The sequence below is a fragment of the Spinacia oleracea genome, chromosome 3 (assembly GCF_020520425.1).
Source record: "Spinacia oleracea cultivar Varoflay chromosome 3, BTI_SOV_V1, whole genome shotgun sequence".
Classification (NCBI taxonomy): domain Eukaryota; kingdom Viridiplantae; phylum Streptophyta; class Magnoliopsida; order Caryophyllales; family Amaranthaceae; genus Spinacia; species Spinacia oleracea.
This window is the reverse complement of record NC_079489.1, coordinates 140,762,508-140,784,295: the sequence shown is the minus strand read 5'-3', so window position 1 is coordinate 140,784,295 and position 21,788 is coordinate 140,762,508. Positions and strand designations below refer to the sequence as shown.

General features: G+C 38.1%; 1 protein-coding gene across 2 annotated transcripts; it reads right to left on the bottom strand.

The window, feature by feature from the left end:
• Positions 1–14,384: 14,384 nt before the first annotated feature.
• On the bottom strand, positions 14,385–21,429 carry LOC130470546 (plant-specific TFIIB-related protein 1-like). 2 transcript variants are annotated; one of them, XM_056840860.1, is made up of 6 exons: positions 21,072–21,429; positions 20,670–20,948; positions 20,308–20,413; positions 19,432–19,590; positions 18,507–18,932; positions 14,385–14,631 (listed from the first exon to the last, which is right to left on the bottom strand). In XM_056840860.1, exons 2-6 carry the CDS (start codon positions 20,672–20,674, stop codon positions 14,533–14,535), a joined length of 795 nt encoding a protein of 264 aa, XP_056696838.1. In that variant the 5' UTR covers positions 20,675–20,948; positions 21,072–21,429; the 3' UTR covers positions 14,385–14,532. The 2 variants fall into 2 exon arrangements, with proteins under 2 accessions (XP_056696838.1, XP_056696837.1); XM_056840859.1 differs by having other exon boundaries at positions 20,670–21,429.
• Between the last annotated feature and the right edge of the window lie 359 nt (positions 21,430–21,788).

Here is a 21,788-nt window from a genome sequence, read left to right as displayed (position 1 = left end):
AACCGAACAAGAACAAGTCTTTTAGGACTCCAAGTGTCGTCCCTCCGTAGAAAGTCCACAGCACGTCCGGATCCGCCTTAAGATTGACCAACTAGAATCGCCCTTAAGGTACTCAGAAAATTCGGCACTTTTGGGGCAAGATGGGTGTTTGAATTTTCTCAAAAAAACTCACTTTTGAATACTTTGAAACTTGTGTATAAATTATGACCCCTAGGCCTTTATTTATAGAGTTATGGAAAAGGAATCGTAATCCTAGTAGGATGCGAATTAATTGGAATTAGAATTCTACATGAATTCTACTTAATCAATTTATCCAATAGGAATAGACATTTAATCATACACTGACTCTTGCAGATTCAGGAATCTCGCATGAGCTCAAACTCACACACACACGGCAGCCACAAGGGCTGCCCACGCATGCGAGCAGCAGCCCACGCAGCGCGGCCCACGCATGCGTGGCCTTGTGCGCGCTGGGCTGTGGCGTGCGTGCTTGCTGGGCGATGGCCTGGCTTCGTGCTGGGCCTTCGTCCGGCAGGCCTCGTCCGATGCTAATTCGTACGATACGCTTCCGATTAAAATTCCATTTCCGGAATCTATTTCCGATACGAACAATATTCAATATTTCCGATTCCGGAATTAATTTCCGTTTCGAACAAATATTTAATATTTCCGTTTCCGGAATTATTTTCCGATTCCGGTAATATTTCCGATTCTGACAATATTTCCGTTTCCGGCAATATTTCCGATTCTGGTAATATTTCCATTTCCAACAATATTTTCCGATACGTACCATGTTTCCGTTTCCGGCAACATCTACGACTTGGATAATATTCATATTTCCGATACGATCCATATTTCCGTTTCCGGCAATATCATCGTTTCCGGAGTATTCATTTCTTGCCTGTGACGATCTTAGCTCCCACTGAAACCAAGATCCGTCGGTTCCGAATATTCATAGATGGAGTATTTAATGCCATTAAATACTTGATCCGTTTACGTACTATTTGTGTGACCCTACGGGTTCAGTCAAGAGTAAGCTGTGGATTAATATCATTAATTCCACTTGAACTGAAGCGGCCTCTAGCTAGGCATTCAGCTCACTTGATCTCACTGAATTATTAACTTGTTAATTAATACTGAACCGCATTTATTAGACTTAACATAGGATGCATACTTGGACCAAGGGCATTATTTCCTTCAGTCTCCCACTTGTCCTTAGGGACAAGTGTGCATTTCCTAATTCCTTTGTCGCTCGATGCTTGCTCTTGAACATAAGGTAAGAGTTGTCATCCTTATTATGTCCAGAGGTGTTCCTCGGTTTCAGAGTTCAACTGATCAAATAAACAGATAATCATAGCCTATGATTCATCCGAGCACGGCCATGCATTTCACAGTTTCTAGCTCTCCGAGTGGCCTTGTACAACTTTTAAGCATCTCATCCCGATTTATGGGAGGACAATCCCAATCTTGCGATCTTGAGATTAGACTTCGTTTGATAGGTGATTACCTGAGCGTTGCCTTTATAGCCTCCTTTTACGGTGCGACGGTTGGTCAACGTCAAAGCAACCAGTTCTCAAACAAGTAATCTCAAATCACTCAGGTATTGAGGATTTAGTGTCTAATAATTTAATGAAATTTACTTATGACAGACTTTCATCTCTTACAGTAAAGTTTCATAGGTCTTGTCCGATACTAGTCTTCCCAAAGTAAGTATCTATGCAAATGATTATGACATTGCCATGTCCACATAGTTCAAGAAACAGAACTACTAGTCATCTTGCATTCTAATCGTCTAACGTTTTCTATGCGTCCAATTTTATAGAAAACTCCGACTAGGGACCATTTTCAACCTTTGACATTCAAGTTCACTTGATAGACATTTCTTAGTCACAGGACTGGTCCTGACAGTCTATCTTGAATATATCGTCAAGTTGAAGGGACTCATCATTTAATAAACCACAAATTAAATGGAAAAATGAATTCCTTTCATTTATTGTGAATGATTAACCAATAATGTTTTACAAAGATTTAAACTCTAAAACTTTAAAACATTAAACAGAGACATCAAAGCCATTCTCCAATATGCTTGATTCCCATAGCTGCAGTGTGCGAGTTGTGCTTCGCTTGCGGCAGAGGTTTAGTTAATGGATCTGATATGTTGTCATCAGTTCCAATTTTGCTTATCTCGACTTCTTTTCTTTCAACGAACTCTCGTAGAAGGTGAAATCTACGAAGTACATGCTTGACTCTCTGGTGGTGTCTAGGCTCTTTTGCCTGTGCAATAGCTCCGTTATTATCACAATACAGGGCTATTGGTCCTTTAATGGAGGGGACTACACCAAGTTCTCCTATGAACTTCCTTAGCCATATAGCTTCCTTTGCTGCTTCATGTGCAGCAATGTACTCCGCTTCAGTTGTAGAATCCGCAATGGTGCTTTGCTTAGCACTTTTCCAGCTTACTGCTCCTCCGTTGAGGCAGAAGACAAAACCAGACTGTGATCTGAAATCATCTTTGTCGGTTTGGAAACTTGCGTCCGTATAGCCTTTAACAATTAATTCATCATCTCCACCATAGACCAGGAAGTCATCTTTGTGCCTTTTCAGGTACTTCAGAATATTCTTGGCAGCAGTCCAATGCGCCTCTCCTGGGTCTGACTGGTATCTGCTCGTAGCACTGAGTGCGTACGCAACATCCGGGCGTGTACATATCATAGCATACATTATTGAACCAATCAATGATGCATATGGAATCCCATTCATTCGTCTACGCTCATCAAGTGTTTTTGGGCACTGAGTCTTGCTTAGAGTCATTCCATGAGACATGGGTAGGTAGCCTCGCTTGGAGTCCGCCATCTTGAACCTATCAAGCACCTTATTGATATAAGTGCTTTGACTAAGTCCAATCATATTTTTAGATCTATCTCTGTAAATCTTGATGCCCAATATGTACTGTGCTTCTCCTAGATCCTTCATCGAAAAACATTTCCCAAGCCAAATCTTGACAGAGTTCAACATAGGAATGTCATTTCCGATAAGCAATATGTCGTCGACATATAATACTAGGAAAGCAATTTTGCTCCCACTGACCTTCTTGTATACACAAGATTCGTCCGCGTTCTTGATGAAACCAAAGTCACTGACTGCTTCATCAAAACGTATATTCCAGCTCCTGGATGCCTGCTTCAATCCGTAGATTGACTTCTTTAGCTTGCATACCTTTTTAGCATTCTTTGGATCCTCAAAACCTTCAGGCTGTGTCATAAACACAGTTTCTGTTAAAACGCCGTTTAAGAAAGCAGTTTTGACATCCATCTGCCATATTTCGTAATCGTAATATGCAGCGATTGCTAACATTATTCGAATAGACTTTAGCATTGCAACTGGTGAAAAGGTTTCATCGTAATCCACACCGTGGACTTGCCTGTAACCTTTCGCAACCAATCTAGCTTTGAAAACTTCAAGTTTCCCATCCTTGTCCTTTTTCAGTTTGAAAACCCATTTGCTTCCAATGGCTTGGTAGCCATCTGGCAAATCGACCAAATCCCATACTTGGTTTTCAGACATGGAGTCTAATTCAGATTGCATGGCTTCTTGCCATTGCTTGGAGCTAGGGCTCGTCATAGCTTGCTTGTAAGTCGTAGGTTCATCACTTTCAAGTAATAGAACGTCATAGCTCTCGTTCGTCAAAATACCTAAGTACCTTTCCGGTTGAGATCTATATCTTTGCGATCTACGCGGGGTAACATTTCTAGATTGACCATGATTCTCACCAGATTCTTCTAAAGATCTCTGAGTTTCATCCTGAATGTCATCTTGAGCATTCTCTAGAGTTTGTTGTTCGACTCGAATTTCTTCGAGGTCTACTTTTCTCCCACTTGTCATTTTGGAAATGTGATCTTTCTCCAAAAAGACACCATCTCGAGCAACAAACACTTTGTTCTCAGATGTATTGTAGAAGTAATACCCCTTTGTTTCCTTTGGATAGCCCACAAGGATACATTTGTCAGATTTTGGATGAAGTTTGTCTGAAATTAATCGTTTGACGTATACTTCACATCCCCAAATCTTAAGAAAAGACACATTTGGAGGCTTTCCAAACCATAATTCGTATGGAGTCTTTTCGATAGCTTTAGACGGAGCTCTATTTATAGTGAGTGCAGCTGTATTTAGTGCATGTCCCCAAAATTCTAATGGAAGTTCGGCCTGACCCATCATTGACCTGACCATGTCTAGCAAGGTTCTGTTCCTCCGTTCTGACACACCGTTCCATTGTGGTGTTCCAGGAGGAGTCAATTCTGATAGAATTCCACATTCTTTCAGATGGTCATCAAATTCATAGCTCAGATATTCACCGCCTCTATCAGACCGCAGTGCCTTAATCTTCTTGCCTAATTGATTCTCTACTTCACTCTGAAATTCCTTGAATTTGTCAAAGGATTCAGACTTATGCTTCATTAGGTAGACATAACCATACCTACTGAAGTCATCAGTGAAAGTGATAAAGTAGCTGAAACCACCTCTAGCATTTGTACTCATTGGTCCACATACATCTGTATGGATTAAACCCAATAGTTCATTTGATCTTTCTCCAACTTTAGAGAAAGGTTGCTTTGTCATTTTGCCAAGTAAACATGATTCGCATTTACCATAATCCTCTAAGTCAAATGGTTCTAGAATTCCTTCCCTTTGAAGTCTTTCTAAGCGTTTCAAGTTTATATGGCCTAATCGACAATGCCACAGATAGGTGAGATCTGAATCATCCTTTTTGGCCTTTTTGGTATTTATGTTATATACTTGTTTGTCGTGATCTAATAAATAAAGTCCATTGACTAATCTAGCAGATCCATAAAACATCTCTTTAAAATAAAACGAACAACTATTGTCTTTTATTATAAAGGAAAATCCCTTAGCATCTAAGCAAGAAACTGAAATGATGTTTTTAGTAAGACTTGGAACATGGAAACATTCTTCCAGTTCCAAAACTAGCCCGGAGGGCAACGACAAATAGTATGTTCCTACAGCTAATGCAGCAATCCGTGCTCCATTTCCCACTCGTAGGTCGACTTCACCCTTGCTTAACTTTCTACTTCTTCTTAGTCCCTGTGGATTGGAACATAAGTGTGAGCCACAACCTGTATCTAATACCCAAGAAGTTGAATTAGCAAGTATACAGTCTATAACGAAAATACCTGAAGATGGAACGACTGTTCCGTTCTTCTGATCTTCCTTTAGCTTCAAGCAATCTCTCTTCCAATGCCCCTTCTTCTTGCAGTAGAAGCATTCGGATTCAGAAGTGGGTTGACTGACCTTCCTCTTTGCAGATTTGGCGCCAGTTTGCTTAGTTGGGCTGGCCTTGTTGCCACCTTTCTTAGCATTCCTCTTCTTTCCAGATTTCTTGAACTTGCCCCCACGCACCATAAGCACATCCTGCTTATCACTTTTGAGCGTCTTTTCAGCGGTCTTCAGCATACCGTGAAGCTCAGTGAGCGTTTTGTCCAGACTATTCATACTGTAGTTCAGTTTGAACTGATCATACCCGCTATGAAGAGAATGGAGGATGGTGTCTATAGCCATTTCCTGAGAAAATTGCTGATCCAGCCGACTCATATTCTCAATGAGTCCAATCATTTTGAGAACATGTGGACTTACGGGCTCGCCTTTCTTAAGCTTGGTCTCAAGAATTTGCCTATGAGTCTCGAATCTTTCGATTCGAGCCAGATCTTGGAACATGTTCTTTAACTCACTGATGATTGTGAAAGCATCTGAGTTGATGAACGTTTTCTGCAGATCCGCACTCATAGTGGCGAGCATTAGACATTTCACATCCTTGTTGGCATCAATCCAACGATTGAGGGCTGCCTGAGTGATCCCGTCGCCTGGAGCTTCGGGCATCGCCTCATCTAGGACATACTCCTTTTCTTCCTGCATAGGAACTATTTGCAAGTTCCTTTGCCAGTCAAGGAAGTTTTTCCCGTTCAACTTCTCCTTTTCGAGAATTGATCGAATGTTGAATGAATTGTTGTTTGCCATATTAAAAACTACAATTGAAAAGAATAAACAAATAAATAACCATTCACAGTTTCTCTTAATAAACTTAAATTCTAGCATACATGCATAATTCAATGTTTATTAAGCATTTTATTCAAGTTATGTGTTCCGGCAGGTGTGAATAAAATGATTCCAAGATCCTAAAATCATTGAAGAACTAAGCACAGTTTGTCGACTTAATCCTAGAACATCTTAGGTAAGCAAAAGCCTTTTGCTAATAGTCTAGAAACTATTCTTGGTTGATAGGTACGTCTAAGAACTTATTAGGTAAACCTATCGAATTTGCCACGACATAAAAGGACTCCTTACTTATATCGTTGAGTTTCACCAAAACTAACATGTACTTACAATTATTTGTGTACCTTGCCCCTTTAGGACCAATAAGTAACACCTCGCTGAGCGAAAACTATTACTAGATTGATGTAAAGGATATCCAAGCAAGTGTATATTTTGGCATGGCACCTTTTAACTCAATTTTTAAGTTTGGAACTTAAGGCTCTTACTATGTTGGTTAGATTTTAAGTGAACTAAAATCCTTAATCATGCAACATAATCAAGCTTTTGATCTCATGCATTTTAAGACATATTTAAAGCAATAAATAACTTAAAACATGCATAAGATATTTGTGATCTAGTATGGCCCGACTTCATCTTGAAGCTTTGACTTCAAAGTCCGTCTTGAAAATCTCCGTGGGAGGCACCATTTTCTTCAAATAGGATAAGTTATAACTAATTACAACTATTTGATGGTACGCAGACCATATTTGAATTGAAAAACAACTTTGGTACTTTAGACCAATTACATTCAAATTAATGGTACGCAGACCATATTTTCTATCCTATTTGGGCCATACTAGTCACTTCATAACCTGCAAAACAGTACATATACAATATATACCATTCACCCATTCATTATCATGAATGGCCCACATAGCTGGTTAGTTAAACACATTATGCATCACGTAAACATTTGCAGCAATTAATCAAGGGCACCAATAATCTACCAATTATTCAGTCCTTATTAATTCTAATCGAGTTGTTTTAACCTTAAGGATTTGTAGACCTAATCAAAAGTTTATGACTAAAAAGCGCTCCCACTCAAACCAATAAATTCATATGCTTTACTAATTTTAAACATAAAATTGTATTTCTAGTCTAACCGGAAACATACAAATTTAATTAAAATTTAAAGCTCATATAAATTTATAATTGAATCCAAAAATTTAATTTAATTTCAGTCGCATTTAAATTAATTCATGATTTTAATTTTAGTAAAATAATTAGAATAAATTCCATTTATTATAATTATAATATTCAAAATTAAAATCCACGAAATTAATTCAAATTATTAATTTTAAAATTAATTAAAATTACGTGAACTGAAATTTTCAAATTAAACATTCAAAACGATCTAATCGTAACGCAAACACCCTACGCGTTGCATGCCCATGGGCTGTACGCACACAGCCATTGCTGGCCATGTGCGCGCAGCCCATGCGCTCGTTGCATAGCTGCTGCTGTCCCATACGCAAGCCTCCGCACAGCGCCCACCGCACGCGAGCTATCGCTCGCAGCGCGCGCGCGTTACCTCGCTCGCTGGTGCGCGCGAGCCATCGCTCGCTGGGGCGCTGCATCGCTCGCTGGCGCGCGAGATCCCGCGCTGGCGCGCGAGATCGCTCGCTGGTGCGCGCGAGCCATCGCTCGCTGGGGCGCTGCATCGCTCGCTGGCGCGCGAGATCGCGCGCTGGCGCGCGAGATCGCTCGCTGGTGCGCGCGAGTGATGCTGGGCGCAGCGCTCGTGGCACGCGAGCTTGCGCTCGCTGCGCACGAGGCTGCGCGCTGTTGTGCGAGGCAGCGCGCGCTGTGGCGCAGCTCGCTTGCTGCCCACACGCGACTGCCTTGGCTCGCCCCTCGCCCATGCCCATCCGTTCATTGCTCGTGGCACACGACACAAGGCAGGGCTGCTGCCTTGTGCTCGTGCACTACGCCCTTGCTCATTGCATTCGTGCCGCACGGGCGACGAGCTCCCTTGCTCGTCGTCGCATGCCCGCATTATACAACACCCCTTAAGGGTAACACGAAGCGTCCATTGCTTCGCGCGTGCAAGTTATTTGAACGAATCGCATAAAATTTAAAATTTATATTTAAAATTAATGACAAATTAATAAATAATATTAATTTCATAATTTTAGGGCGAAAAAATCGAAAATTTATTATCCAATTGATTTCCGATTGATATGGATTCAAGTCTAGGTCATAAAAATTTAAAATTTATCGTAAATTTACAATTTTTATGGTGGTTTTTAATCATAGGTTTCTAATTAAATTACAATTAATTATGAAAATCAAATTAATTCTAAATTATTCTAATTTTCAACAAATTAATCATAATTACAAATTAGATTGCATAATTAACGAGACTAGGCATTCAAACTTGTTAAACATATGCAATAGGTCAATCAAAAATTCAAGATTTATCAACAAGAATCGCAAATATTTAATTTAACATCTTAAATTTACGAAATTTTGCATTCGAAAAACTAAAACCTTCGAAAAGTCATAGTTAGGCTTCGAATTTGTCAAAATTTTAGAATGCCTTTTACATGCGGAATTGACACAAAAATCACTCAATTCGGATGAGTAATGAAGAAACTGCCGAAAAACTGCGTACGTATAATTAAATAAACGCAATTTGCAACTAATTAACAATTACGAAAATTAATCACCCCTTTTAATTCTTGCAAATTTGTAATATTTAACCATGTTCATGCAATTTAGATTATGAAAATAATAAGGGGCTCGTGATACCACTGTTAGGTTATGATACATATGACATTACATAGATCATGCGGAAACAACCATTAACCCAGGAAACATATTATTTACACATAATCATTTAGCATAGTTTAGATGCATACTCTTTGTTGCGTGCCTTCCCTAGCTGCGCCCGAACCGAACAAGAACAAGTCTTTTAGGACTCCAAGTGTCGTCCCTCCGTAGAAAGTCCACAGCACGTCCGGATCCGCCTTAAGATTGACCAACTAGAATCGCCCTTAAGGTACTCAGAAAATTCGGCACTTTTGGGGCAAGATGGGTGTTTGAATTTTCTCAAAAAAACTCACTTTTGAATACTTTGAAACTTGTGTATAAATTATGACCCCTAGGCCTTTATTTATAGAGTTATGGAAAAGGAATCGTAATCCTAGTAGGATGCGAATTAATTGGAATTAGAATTCTACATGAATTCTACTTAATCAATTTATCCAATAGGAATAGACATTTAATCATACACTGACTCTTGCAGATTCAGGAATCTCGCATGAGCTCAAACTCACACACACACGGCAGCCACAAGGGCTGCCCACGCATGCGAGCAGCAGCCCACGCAGCGCGGCCCACGCATGCGTGGCCTTGTGCGCGCTGGGCTGTGGCGTGCGTGCTTGCTGGGCGATGGCCTGGCTTCGTGCTGGGCCTTCGTCCGGCAGGCCTCGTCCGATGCTAATTCGTACGATACGCTTCCGATTAAAATTCCATTTCCGGAATCTATTTCCGATACGAACAATATTCAATATTTCCGATTCCGGAATTAATTTCCGTTTCGAACAAATATTTAATATTTCCGTTTCCGGAATTATTTTCCGATTCCGGTAATATTTCCGATTCTGACAATATTTCCGTTTCCGGCAATATTTCCGATTCTGGTAATATTTCCATTTCCAACAATATTTTCCGATACGTACCATGTTTCCGTTTCCGGCAACATCTACGACTTGGATAATATTCATATTTCCGATACGATCCATATTTCCGTTTCCGGCAATATCATCGTTTCCGGAGTATTCATTTCTTGCCTGTGACGATCTTAGCTCCCACTGAAACCAAGATCCGTCGGTTCCGAATATTCATAGATGGAGTATTTAATGCCATTAAATACTTGATCCGTTTACGTACTATTTGTGTGACCCTACGGGTTCAGTCAAGAGTAAGCTGTGGATTAATATCATTAATTCCACTTGAACTGAAGCGGCCTCTAGCTAGGCATTCAGCTCACTTGATCTCACTGAATTATTAACTTGTTAATTAATACTGAACCGCATTTATTAGACTTAACATAGGATGCATACTTGGACCAAGGGCATTATTTCCTTCACGTATAGCCCTTAACAATCAACTCATCTGTACCACCATAAACCAGAAACTGATCCTTAGTCCTTTTCAAGTACTTTAGGATGTTCTTGGCCGCAGTCCAATGCGCCTCACCTGGTTCTGACTGGTACCTGCTCGTTGCACTGAGTGCGAACGAAACATCCGGACTTGTACAAATCATAGCATACATGATAGATCCAATAGCCGAAGCGTATGGAATTCCACTCATCTTTCTACGCTCATCAGATGTTTTGGGACACTGATTCTTGCTTAGATATGTGCCATGTGACATGGGTAGATGGCCTCTCTTGGCTTCCATCACATTGAACCTAGCTAGCACTTTGTCAATGTAAGTGCTTTGGCTTAGTCCAATCATCCTCTTAGATCTATCCCTATAGATCTTGATGCCCAATATGTATTGTGCCTCTCCTAAGTCCTTCATTGAGAAACACTTTCCAAGCCAAGTCTTTACAGACTCCAACATAGGAATGTCGTTTCCAATAAGCAGTATGTCGTCAACATACAAGACTAGGAATACAATTTTACTCCCACTAACCTTCTTATATACACAAGATTCGACCTGATTCTTGATGAAGCCAAACTTATTGACTGCTTCATCAAATCGTTTATTCCAACTCCTTGATGCCTGCTTTAGTCCGTAGATGGACTTCTTAAGCTTGCATACCTTTCCTTGGTTCTTTTGATCGACAAAACCCTCCGGCTGTGTCATAAACACAGTCTCTTCAAGAACACCATTCAAGAAGGCAGTTTTGACATCCATTTGCCATATTTCATAGTCATGAAAAGCGGCAATCGCAAGGATTATCCGAATAGACTTAAGCATCACGACTGGAGAAAAGGTTTCATCGTAGTCAACGCATCGTAGTCAACGCCGTGAACTTGCCTGTAACCTTATGCTACCAATCTAGCCTTGTATATGTATACAATTCCATCTTTGTCTTTCTTCAACTTGAAGACCCATTTGCATCCGATAGGTGTAAACCCATCCGGCAAATCAACCAAATCCCAGACTTGATTTTCAGACATGGAGTCTATTTCAGATTGCATGGCCTCTAACCATTTAGTGGAGCTTGGGCTCGTCATAGCTTGCTTGTAAGTCATAGGTTCATCACTATCCAATATGAGAACGTCTAAGTTTTCAGTCAAGAGGACGCCTGTCCATCTGTCCGGCTGAAAAATAGTTTTACTTGACTTACGAGGGGCAACAACGTTTTGAGGAACTACTCCCACTGACTCTTCTAAAGACCTTGGAGGTTCATCAACCTGAACTTCTTCTAAAGAGTTCTGAGTTCGTTGTTCGTCTCGAATCTCTTCGAGGTCTATTATTCTCCCACTTGTCAATTTGGAAATATGATTTCTTTCCAAAAAGATTCCGTCACGAGCATCGAAAACCTTGTTGTCTGACTTGTTGTAGAAATAATACCCCTTTGTTTCTTTTGGATACCCAACGAAGAAACATTTGTCAGATTTGGGTTGTAGCTTGTCCGAAATTAATCGCTTGACATATGCTTCACAACCCCAAATCTTCAGAAAAGATAACTTTGGAAGTTTCCCAGTCCATAATTCGTATGGAGTCTTTTCAACAGCTTTTGACGGAGCACGATTCAGTGTGAGTGCTGCAGTTTGCAACGCATGTCCCCAGAACTGTAAAGGAAGTTCGGTCTGACCCATCATTGACCTGACCATATCGAGTAAGGTCCTGTTTCTCCGTTCCGACACTCCATTCCATTGAGGTGTCCCTGGAGCAGTCAATTCAGAAAGAATACCGCATTCTTTTAGATGGTCATTAAACTCGTGGCTAAGATATTCACCTCCTCGATCCGATCTTAGAGCTTTGATTTTCTTTCCATGTTGATTCTCTACTTCATTTTGAAATTCTCGGAATTTCTCAAACGATTCAGACTTGTGCTTCATTAAGTAAATATAGCCATATCTACTGAAGTCGTCCGTAAACGTTATGAAATAGCTGAACTCACCTCTAGCTTTCGTACTCATAGGCCCACATACGTCCGTATGTATTAGCCCTAGTAGTTCGCTTGCTCTTTCTCCCACCTTTGATAAAGGTTGCTTTGTCATTTTGCCAAGTAAACAAGATTCGCATTGATCAATCTTCTCTAAGTCGAATGATTCTAGAATTCCTTTCCGTTGAAGTAATTTCATGCGCTTTGTGTTTATATGGCCTAATCGACAATGCCACAGAAATGTGAGATTCGAATCACCAGTTTTAGCCTTTTTGGTATTTATGTTATAAATGTGTTTGCTCGTAATATAGACCGTTTTCTTGTTGTGCTGAACCATAAAATATTCCATTCAAAGCAAAAGAACAACTATTGTCTTTAAATTGAAAACTAAAACCTTTAGAATCCAAACTTGAAACGGAAATGATGTTTCTGGTGATACTAGGAACGTAGTAACAATTTTCTAGTTCCAGAAAAAAACCACTAGGCAAAGAAATAAAATAAGATCCTACGGCTAATGCAGAAATCCGTGCTCCATTTTCCACGCGCAGATCCATCTCGCCTTTATCAAGCTTTCTACTTCTCCTTAGTCCCTGCGAATTGGAACATAAGTGTGAGCCACAACCAGTATCTAATACCCAAGAAGTAGAATTAGCAAAATTACAATGTATAACATATATACCTGAAGTAGAAGCAACGTTCTCGTTCTTCTCATCTTCCTTTCTCTTCAAGCAATCCCTCTTCCAATGCCCCTTCTTTTTGCAGTAGAAGCATTCAGAGTCGTCAGGAGAACGAGTCACCCTTTTCTATTTACCAGAACTGGTGCCGTTGGACTTGGATGAGGGCGTAGCCTTGCCCTTACCCTTCTTGCCCTTATTCTTGCCTGATTTCTTGAAGTTCTTGCCCTTACGCACCATAAGCATATCGTGCTTATTCTCTTGCTTGAGCGTCTTTTCAGCGGTTTTCAGCATACCGTGAAGCTCAGTAAGAGATTTCTCCATGCTGTTCATGTTGTAATTCAACTTGAACTGATCATATCCATTATGAAGCGAATGGAGAATGATGTCAATAGCCATTTCATTTGAGACGTCAGAATATAGAGCTCTCATGTTCTCAAAGAGTCCAATCATTTTAAGAACATGTGGGCTCACTGGTTCTCCTTTCTTGAGCTTAGTCTCAAGGATCAACCTCTGAGTCTCGAATCTTTCGATTCTGGCTTGGTCCTGAAACATGTTCTTCAACTACGAGATGATTTAGTAAGCATCCGAGTTAATGAACGCTTTCTGAAGTTCAGGACTCATGGATGCAAGCATCACACATTTCACATCCCTGTTGGCCTGAATCCAACGATTAAGGGCAGCTTGAGTTACCTCCGGCCCAGCCTCTTCCGGTAACTCTTCCTCAAGGACATATTCCTTTTCCGCATGCATAAGAACTATTTGCAAGTTCCTTTTCCAGTCGAGGAAATTGTTGTCATTCAACTTCTCTTTGTCGAGAATTGAACGCAGGTTGAAAGTGTTATTGTTTGCGGTCATTTGATTACTACAATCGAAAAGAATTTGCAATAAATAACCATTCATAAACTTCAATAACTTTGAAACAAAAGCAAGCATGCAATCATTAAATCTATTAAACATTCACTAGTAGAAAAAACCCTTATTGCAGCGGGCTTTTAGACCCCTGTTGCAGCGTACATCGTATGCTGCAACTGGGGGGCCTGCAACAAGTCTGAACTTGTTGCAGCGTACAATGTTCGCTGCAAAAAGTGATTTGTTGCAGCGGGCTTTTAGATGTACGCTGCAACAAGTGCCAAAAAATTGGCAAAATTTTAGACTTGTTGCAGCGGGCTTTTAGATGTACGCTGCAACAAGTGCCAAAAAATTGGCAAAATTTTGGACTTGTTGCAGCGTACATATATATGTACGCTGCAAAAGACTCAACTTTTTGCAGCGTACATTTATTTGTACGCTGCAACAAGTCTGAATTACTCAATTTTTTGCAGCGTACATTTATTTGTACGCTGCAACAAGTCTGAATTTTTGCCAAATTTTTTTCCCTTGTTGCAGCGTACAACATATATGTACGCTGCAAAAAAGCACTTTTGGCGGGAAAATTCTAATTTTGTTTAGGGATACCTAGAGTGCCTTGCACCAAATATAGATCGAAACCTGTCAAAACAATAATAGAATAACGCAACCTGTATAACAAATATAAAAACAACAACTGGAGTTTTGTATACTATATATCCCAAAACCAAAGTGCACATATTACATTTAAATATATGTTCCAATTTCAACATAAACATACATTTTAATATAAAATTTATTCTATAACAACTAAACCAACTCGATCAAGCGCGCTAAAGCCAATAATAAATACTTGTTGGTAAAAAACTTAGCCCATTGCTCACGAACCACATCAAATTCCTCGCATAAGGCGCAATCCTCGGAGTGTAGACCTTTACAAAAACAGAAATTTAAATTAAACATTAGATTAAATACAAATTAAATATCACATTTTAACATTCAAGAAACTAATGACAATGTCCTAATAGTCTAAAATGAGTCCTTAGGTTCTTTAGTTCAAAGTTGGGAGCGAAAATGTCATTTTAGCCTAAATATGACCTATAACGACCCAATGAGCCTATAGGTGCATAAATAGATTGGAACGAGTCTTAGATCGTTAAAATTATGCATATTAAACATGTAATAAGTTTTAAATGAGTCCTTAGGTTCTTTATTTTAAAGTTGGGAGCGAAAATGCCTTATTTTAGCCTAGATATGACCTATAACGATCAAACAAGCATTAAATGGGTATAAGTAGATTAGAATAAGTTCTAGAAACTCAAAACTAAGCTTATTAATCATATAATAATTTAAAAATGAGTCCTTCGGTTCTTAAGTTCAAAGTTGGGAGCGAAAATGTCATTTTAGCCTAAATATGACCTAAAACGACACAATGAGCCTTAAATATGCATAAATGGATTGGAACGAGTCTTATAAAGTTAAAATTATGCATATTAAACATGTATTAAGTTTAAAATGCGTGCTTAGGTTCTTTATTTTAAAGTTAGGAGCGAAAATGCCTCATTTTAGCCTAAATATGACCTATAACTATCAAACAAGCATTAAATGTGCATAAACAGATTAGAATAAGTCTTAGAAACTTAAACTAAGCATATTTATCATATAATAAGTTTAAAATGAGTCATTAGGTTCTTAAGTTCAAAGTTGGGAGCGAAAATGTCATTTTGGCCTAAATATGACCTATAACGACACAATGAGCCTTAAATGTGCATAAATGGATTGGAATAAGTCCTAGAAAGTTAAAACTAGAATATAAAACATTTAGTAGGTTTAAAATGAGTCCTTAGGTTCTTTAGTTCATAGTTGGGAGCGAAAATGTCATTTTAGCCTAAATATGACCTACAACGACCTAATGAGCCTTAAAGGTGCATAAATAGATTGGAACGAGTCTTATAAAGTTAAAATTATGCATATTAAACATGTATTAAGTTTAAAATGAGTGCTTAGGTTCTTTATTTTAAAGTTAGGAGCGAAAATGCCTCATTTTAGCCTAAATATGACCTATAACTATCAAACAAGCATTAAATGGGTATAAGTAGATTAGAATAAGTCTTAGAAACTTAAAACTAAGCATATTTATCATATAATAAGTTTAAAACGAGTCATTAGGTTCTTAAGTTCAAAGTTGGGAGCGAAAATGTCATTTTAGCCTAAATATGACCTATAACGACACAATGAGCCTTAAATGTGCATAAATGGATTGAAATGAGTCCTAGAAAGTTAAAAATAAGCATATAAAACATTTAGTAAGTTTAAAATGAGTCCTTAGGTTCTTTAGTTCAAAGTTGGGAGCGAAAATGTCATTTTAGCCTAAATATGACCTATAACGACCCAATGAGCCTATAGGTGCATAAATAGATTGGAACGAGTCTTAGATCGTTAAAATTATGCATATTAAACATGTAATAAGTTTTAAATGAGTCCTTAGGTTCTTTATTTTAAAGTTGGGGGCGAAAATGCCTTATTTTAGCCTAGATATGACCTATAACGATCAAACAATCATTAAATGGGTATAAGTAGATTAGAATAAGTCCTAGAAACTCAAAACTAAGCTTATTAATCATATAATAATTTAAAAATGAGTCCTTAGGTTCTTAAGTTCAAAGTTGGGAGCGAAAATGTCATTTTAGCCTAAATATGACCTAAAACGACACAATGAGCCTTAAATGGGCATAAATGGATTGGAATGAGTCCTAGAAAGATAAAACTAGAATATAAAACATTTAGTAGGTTTAAAATGAGTCCTTAGGTTCTTTAGTTCATAGTTGGGAGCGAAAATGTCATTTTAGCCTAAATTTGACCTACAACGACCTAATGAGCCTTAAAGGTGCATAAATAGATTGGAACGAGTCTTATAAAGTTAAAATTATGCATATTAAACATGTATTAAGTTTAAAATGAGTGCTTAGGTTCTTTATTTTAAAGTTAGGAGCGAAAATGCCTCATTTTAGCCTAAATATGACCTATAACTATCAAACAAGCATTAAATGTGCATAAATAGATTAGAATAAGTCTTAGAAACTTAAAACTAAGCATATTAATCATATAATAAGTTTAAAATGAGTCATTAGGTTCTTAAGTTCAAAGTTGGGAGCGAAAATGGCATTTTAGCCTAAATATGACCTATAACGACACAATGAGCCTTAAATATGCATAAATGGATTGGAATGAGTTCTAGAAAGTCAAAACTAAGCATATAAAACATTTAGTAAGTTTAAAATGAGTCCTTAGGTTCTTTAGTTCATAGTTTGGAGCGAAAATGTCATTTTAGCCTAAATATGTCCTATAACGACCAAACAAGCCTTAAATGTGTATAAGTAGTTAGAATAAGTCTTAGAAACTTAAAACTAAGCATATTAATCATGTAATAAGTTTAAAATAAGTCCTTAGGTTCTTTATTTTAAAGTTGGGATCGAAAATGCCTTATTTTATCCTAAATATGACCTATAACGATAAAACAAGCATTAAATGTGCATAAATAGATTAGAATAAGTCTTAGAAACTTAAAACTAAGCATATTTATCATATAATAAGTTTAAAATGAGTTATTAGGTTCTTAAGTTCAAAGTTGGGAGCGAAAATGTCATTTTAGCCTAAATATGACCTATAACGATAAAACAAGCATTAAATGTGCATAAATAGATTAGAATAAGTCTTAGAAACTTAAAACTAAGCATATTTATCATATAATAAGTTTAAAATGAGTCATTAGGTTCTTAAGTTCAAAGTTGGGAGCGAAAATGTCATTTTAGCCTAAATATGACCTATAACGACACAATGAGCCGTAAATGTGCATAAATGGATTGGAATGAGTCCTAGAAAGTTAAAAATAAGCATATAAAACATTTAGTAAGTTTAAAATGAGTCCTTAGGTTCTTTGGTTCATAGTTGGGAGCGAAAATGTCATTTTAGCCTAAATATGTCCTATAACGACCAAACAAGCCTTAAATGTGTATAAGTAGATTGGAATAAGTCTTGGAAACTTAAAACTAAACATACTAATCATGTAATAAGTTTAAAATAAGTCCTTAAGTTCTTTAGTTCAAAGTTGGGAGCGAAAATGTCATTTTATGCTAAATATGACCTATAACGACCCAATGAGCTTCAAATGTGCATAAATAGATTGGTATGAGTCTTAGAAAGTCAAAACTAAGCATATAAAACACTTAGTAAGTTTAAAATGAGTCCGTAGGTTTTTTTTTCAAAATTTGGGAGCGAAAATGCTCATTTTAGCCTAAATATGACCTATAACGACCAAACAAGCCTTAAATGTGCATAAGTAGATTGAAATGAGTTTTCGAAACTTCAAACTAAGCATATTAACCATGTAATAAGAATAAAATGAGTACTTAGGTTCTTTAGTTCAAAGTTGGGGAGCGGAAATGTCATTTTAGCTCTAAATATGACCTATAACGACCCAATTATCCTTAAATGTGCTTACATAGATTGGAATGAGTTTTAGAATGTTAAAACTATGCACATTAATCATGTAATAAGAATAAAATGAGTCCTTAGGATCTTTAGTTCAAAGTTGGGAGCGAAAATGTCGTTTTAGCTCTAAATATGATCTATAACGATCCAATGAGCCTTAAATGTGCATAAATAGATTCAAATGAGTTTTAGAAAGTTAAAGCTATGCATATTAATCATGTAATAAGAATCAAATAGTCCTTAGGTTCTTTAGTTAAAAGTAAATACGACCTATAACGAATCAATGAGAATAAAATGAGTCCTATAACGAGGATACCTTTTTTGTACTGGGGGTATTGCTGTCATTCTCTCCCTTGACCCTGTCCACGTGAGTTGTCTCGGAAATCTGATTCGTTTTGGGCTGCTTGCTCTCCCGGTCTAAAGTAGGAATTTCTGGTGGTTCGGCTCTAGGGGTTACAGAACGGCCGGATGCTATAGTAGTAGTTGGGAATGCCTTTTCAGGAGGGACAACTGGAGTATAATTAGACGGTAGAAGATCATCCCAGTTTTCAAGCAGCTCTTTATAGACTTTTCTGAGTGTGACCTCAGTGAGACCTGTTACCTTACAAATTTCTGCCTGCGTCTTGCGTCTATCTTCTAGTTGACAGGCCAGATAAATAGCAGCAGCTGATATACTTATAGGGTTCCTACGCGTACAGAAACATTTGTTTATCACAACTTCTCCAATGTGAGTTGCAAGTTCCTACTCCATAACAAACTAGTAAGTCATATGATGTAGAAATGAGTCAAAACTAGGGAAATAAATTTCTCTGGAATGAAAACTTAATAATGTGATGGTTCTCAATCACATAGCCACCAAATAAATGACGAAAATGCAACAGAGGAGCACAATTCAAGGCAATTTTGACAAGCAACAAGCTTTCCCCATTTCTGATTATAATGCAACAGCCATGAGCCAACAGATGATTTAACAGCATTAAATATTGAAATAATGAAATGTGTTACTCAAGTCCATTGAACTAGCAAGATCAATGTTGAAAATCCTTCAATTATAAGAAGCAAAAGCAGGAAAGGAGCAAATATTACAATGTAAAGATGGTATCTCAGAAGTTTTATGATTCTTCATAATTTACTCTTATTAGCATATCAGCTGGGTGAAATGCCTACCAGTTTCCAAAAGTATACATATTATATCAGCCACCGATGCGTATTAGCAAATATCAGCAGGAGTTTTCAAGTACCAGAGCGGATTTATTAAGCTGGAGAAGGTTGCAAAATCTAGGCATATGTACAGCTATAGAATTGCTATTAATTGGTTGACTGAGTTGTAGAGCTTCACCCAGGATCTTGATATACTTTCCAATCTCTTTCTGAGGGAGGTTCGCCGCTATTGAGATTTCCTGTTACATGAAATAAGATACCCATTTACAGATGCCCTTAAAATCAAGTGTTCTTTTCTATCGCATATGCAACTTATCTTAAACCAATTCCCACTCAATTACTAGCAAATACAATGAGCATTTTCAGTTTTCAAAGAGTTCAAACTCGGAAATTGTTTAATTTTGCAATTTGCACTAGTAGTTTAGGCATAAAGATGAAGCAAAGGTGGTTACGGATGAGAAAAAAGCGCAATTTGCAAATGGCTTAGCATTCGGGACACAATCTAAGCAGAACAAGAACCCCAAAAGGAACAACATACTGTTAAGAAAAAAGTCAGCGTATCGTATTCAGTTTTAGAACTCGTAGGATTTCCATTTTCATTACTAGTTTCACAGGGAGAGGTGTGAAGTTGATTAGGAAAATAAATATGGATAACATGTGCAATTTCGCAAAGACAACCGCAATCAGAAATTCATAAATGGATCGTCTTTCAGAACTTAATTAATGGAGAACAAGAACAGAAAAGGCAATTGCAAAATGTTCACTATAGTTTTATACCAAGACAAACACTTCCAAGTCCCAACCAACCCCCAACATATCACATTAATTGAAGAACTGAACTCAGAATGTAACATAACATATTTCTCCAATGAGCCCCTTATAATAATCAGTGTAATACTGACGACTCCTCAGGTAAATTAAAACAAAATTCCAGTTATCAGGGACAAGAGATAAACCTGAAGGGTACGGGGCTCCTGGGCCTCACGAATAGCCTGAACAAGGCAAGCAGTAGCAAGAGCTTCAACACTACGATTCCTCAAACAAGTAGCAGAAGAACAATCCCTAAACAACTGGAAAGCATGATCAGAAATATCACGGTCCAACCCCAAAATAGAAGCCACATCAACAATCTGAAGATTCAAACTCAAATTCAGATTCATCAATCAATTAAACAAAGAAATTAACTACATGAACCATATGCATAAGTAAATCAACTAATTAAATTTATTACAAACCACATTTACCATAATATTTAAACAAAAAATCCAACAAAGTTTTCAATAATTGCATAAATTTAACAAATCAAACAAGATTATACCTCATTTGCGCTTGTTCTTTCCTCAAAATCAATCAATGAATTTCTTTTGCAGCAGATGGGAACCCCAACTCCAATCTTCTGAAACCTCCTTGACCTGCTAACTTTGGAACGAATTTGTCAGAATATTGAGCAATTGAAACACGGGAACATCCCCATGACTTCTAGGGTTTTATTTTCCGGTATAGGTGAGAGGAGAGAGAAAAAGAAGTGTGCGTGGTCGTCTGGGTATGCCCTCACGTCCGCCGCTGAGTGTGGTGTTTGCCGGTCCGTAGAGGAGATCTGAGGGAAGAAGAAGAAGAAGGGGGAAGGTCAATTTGAGCAAGCTTTGAAAATTTTCAGATTGAAATAATTCTAAGTTCAGCTCTAGGGCGACTGACGAGGAGGCGAGAAAAGAGGACCCACCGGCGACTGGCGAGGAGGCGAGAACCACCGACGAGGAAGTTACATTGATTGCGACGCAGTAAAGCTGAGGGAAGAAGAAGGGAGTTGAGAGGTGGGAGTATGAAATTTTAGATCTAGAGTTTTTTTAATTAATTTGGTCTAAATTGAACTAAACCTGGTTGGGTTGTAGCGAAAGACTTTTACAATGTGTTATTGCAGGGGGCTTTAGGACGTACGCTGCAACAGTAACGGGCTATTGCAGGGGGCTTTTACAACGTACGCTGCAACAAACGTTTTTGCAGGGAACAATTAATTTGTACGCTGCAACAACCCTTTAAAGGGTTTGACCCGCGTTGACCAACTGCTTGTTGAAGCGTATTAATACATGTACGCTGCAACAAGGGGGCTGCAACAGGGGTTTTTTCTACTAGTGATTTCATTCATGCAAAAAGCAAAACATGGTCCAAAAAGAATGAAACGATTCCAAGACCCCAAAAGTCCTAAATCCTTAAGCAGCTTTGGCATGTCTTAAGTAGTTTAAGATTCTAGGTAAGCAAAACCTATTGCTAGTAATCTCCAAATTACTCTTGGTTAATAAATTAATACCATAATTTATCCCATTGCCACAACATAATGCCATTGTTGTTTGAGTTGAAACCACAATCAACGTGCTCCTTTGGGATGCCTTACTACCTAAGTCAACTAAAATAGCACCTCGCTTTGGCGTAAACCTACTAC

Coding starts and splice junctions, on each gene's coding strand:
- LOC130470546 (XM_056840859.1), bottom strand. Junction 18,933..19,431: donor AGCTTAATAAATCCGCTCTG/GTACTTGAAAAC, acceptor GTTATGGAGTAG/GAACTTGCAACTCACATTGG. Junction 14,632..18,506: donor ATACCCCCAGTACAAAAAAG/GTATCCTCGTTA, acceptor GTTTTTGTAAAG/GTCTACACTCCGAGGATTGC.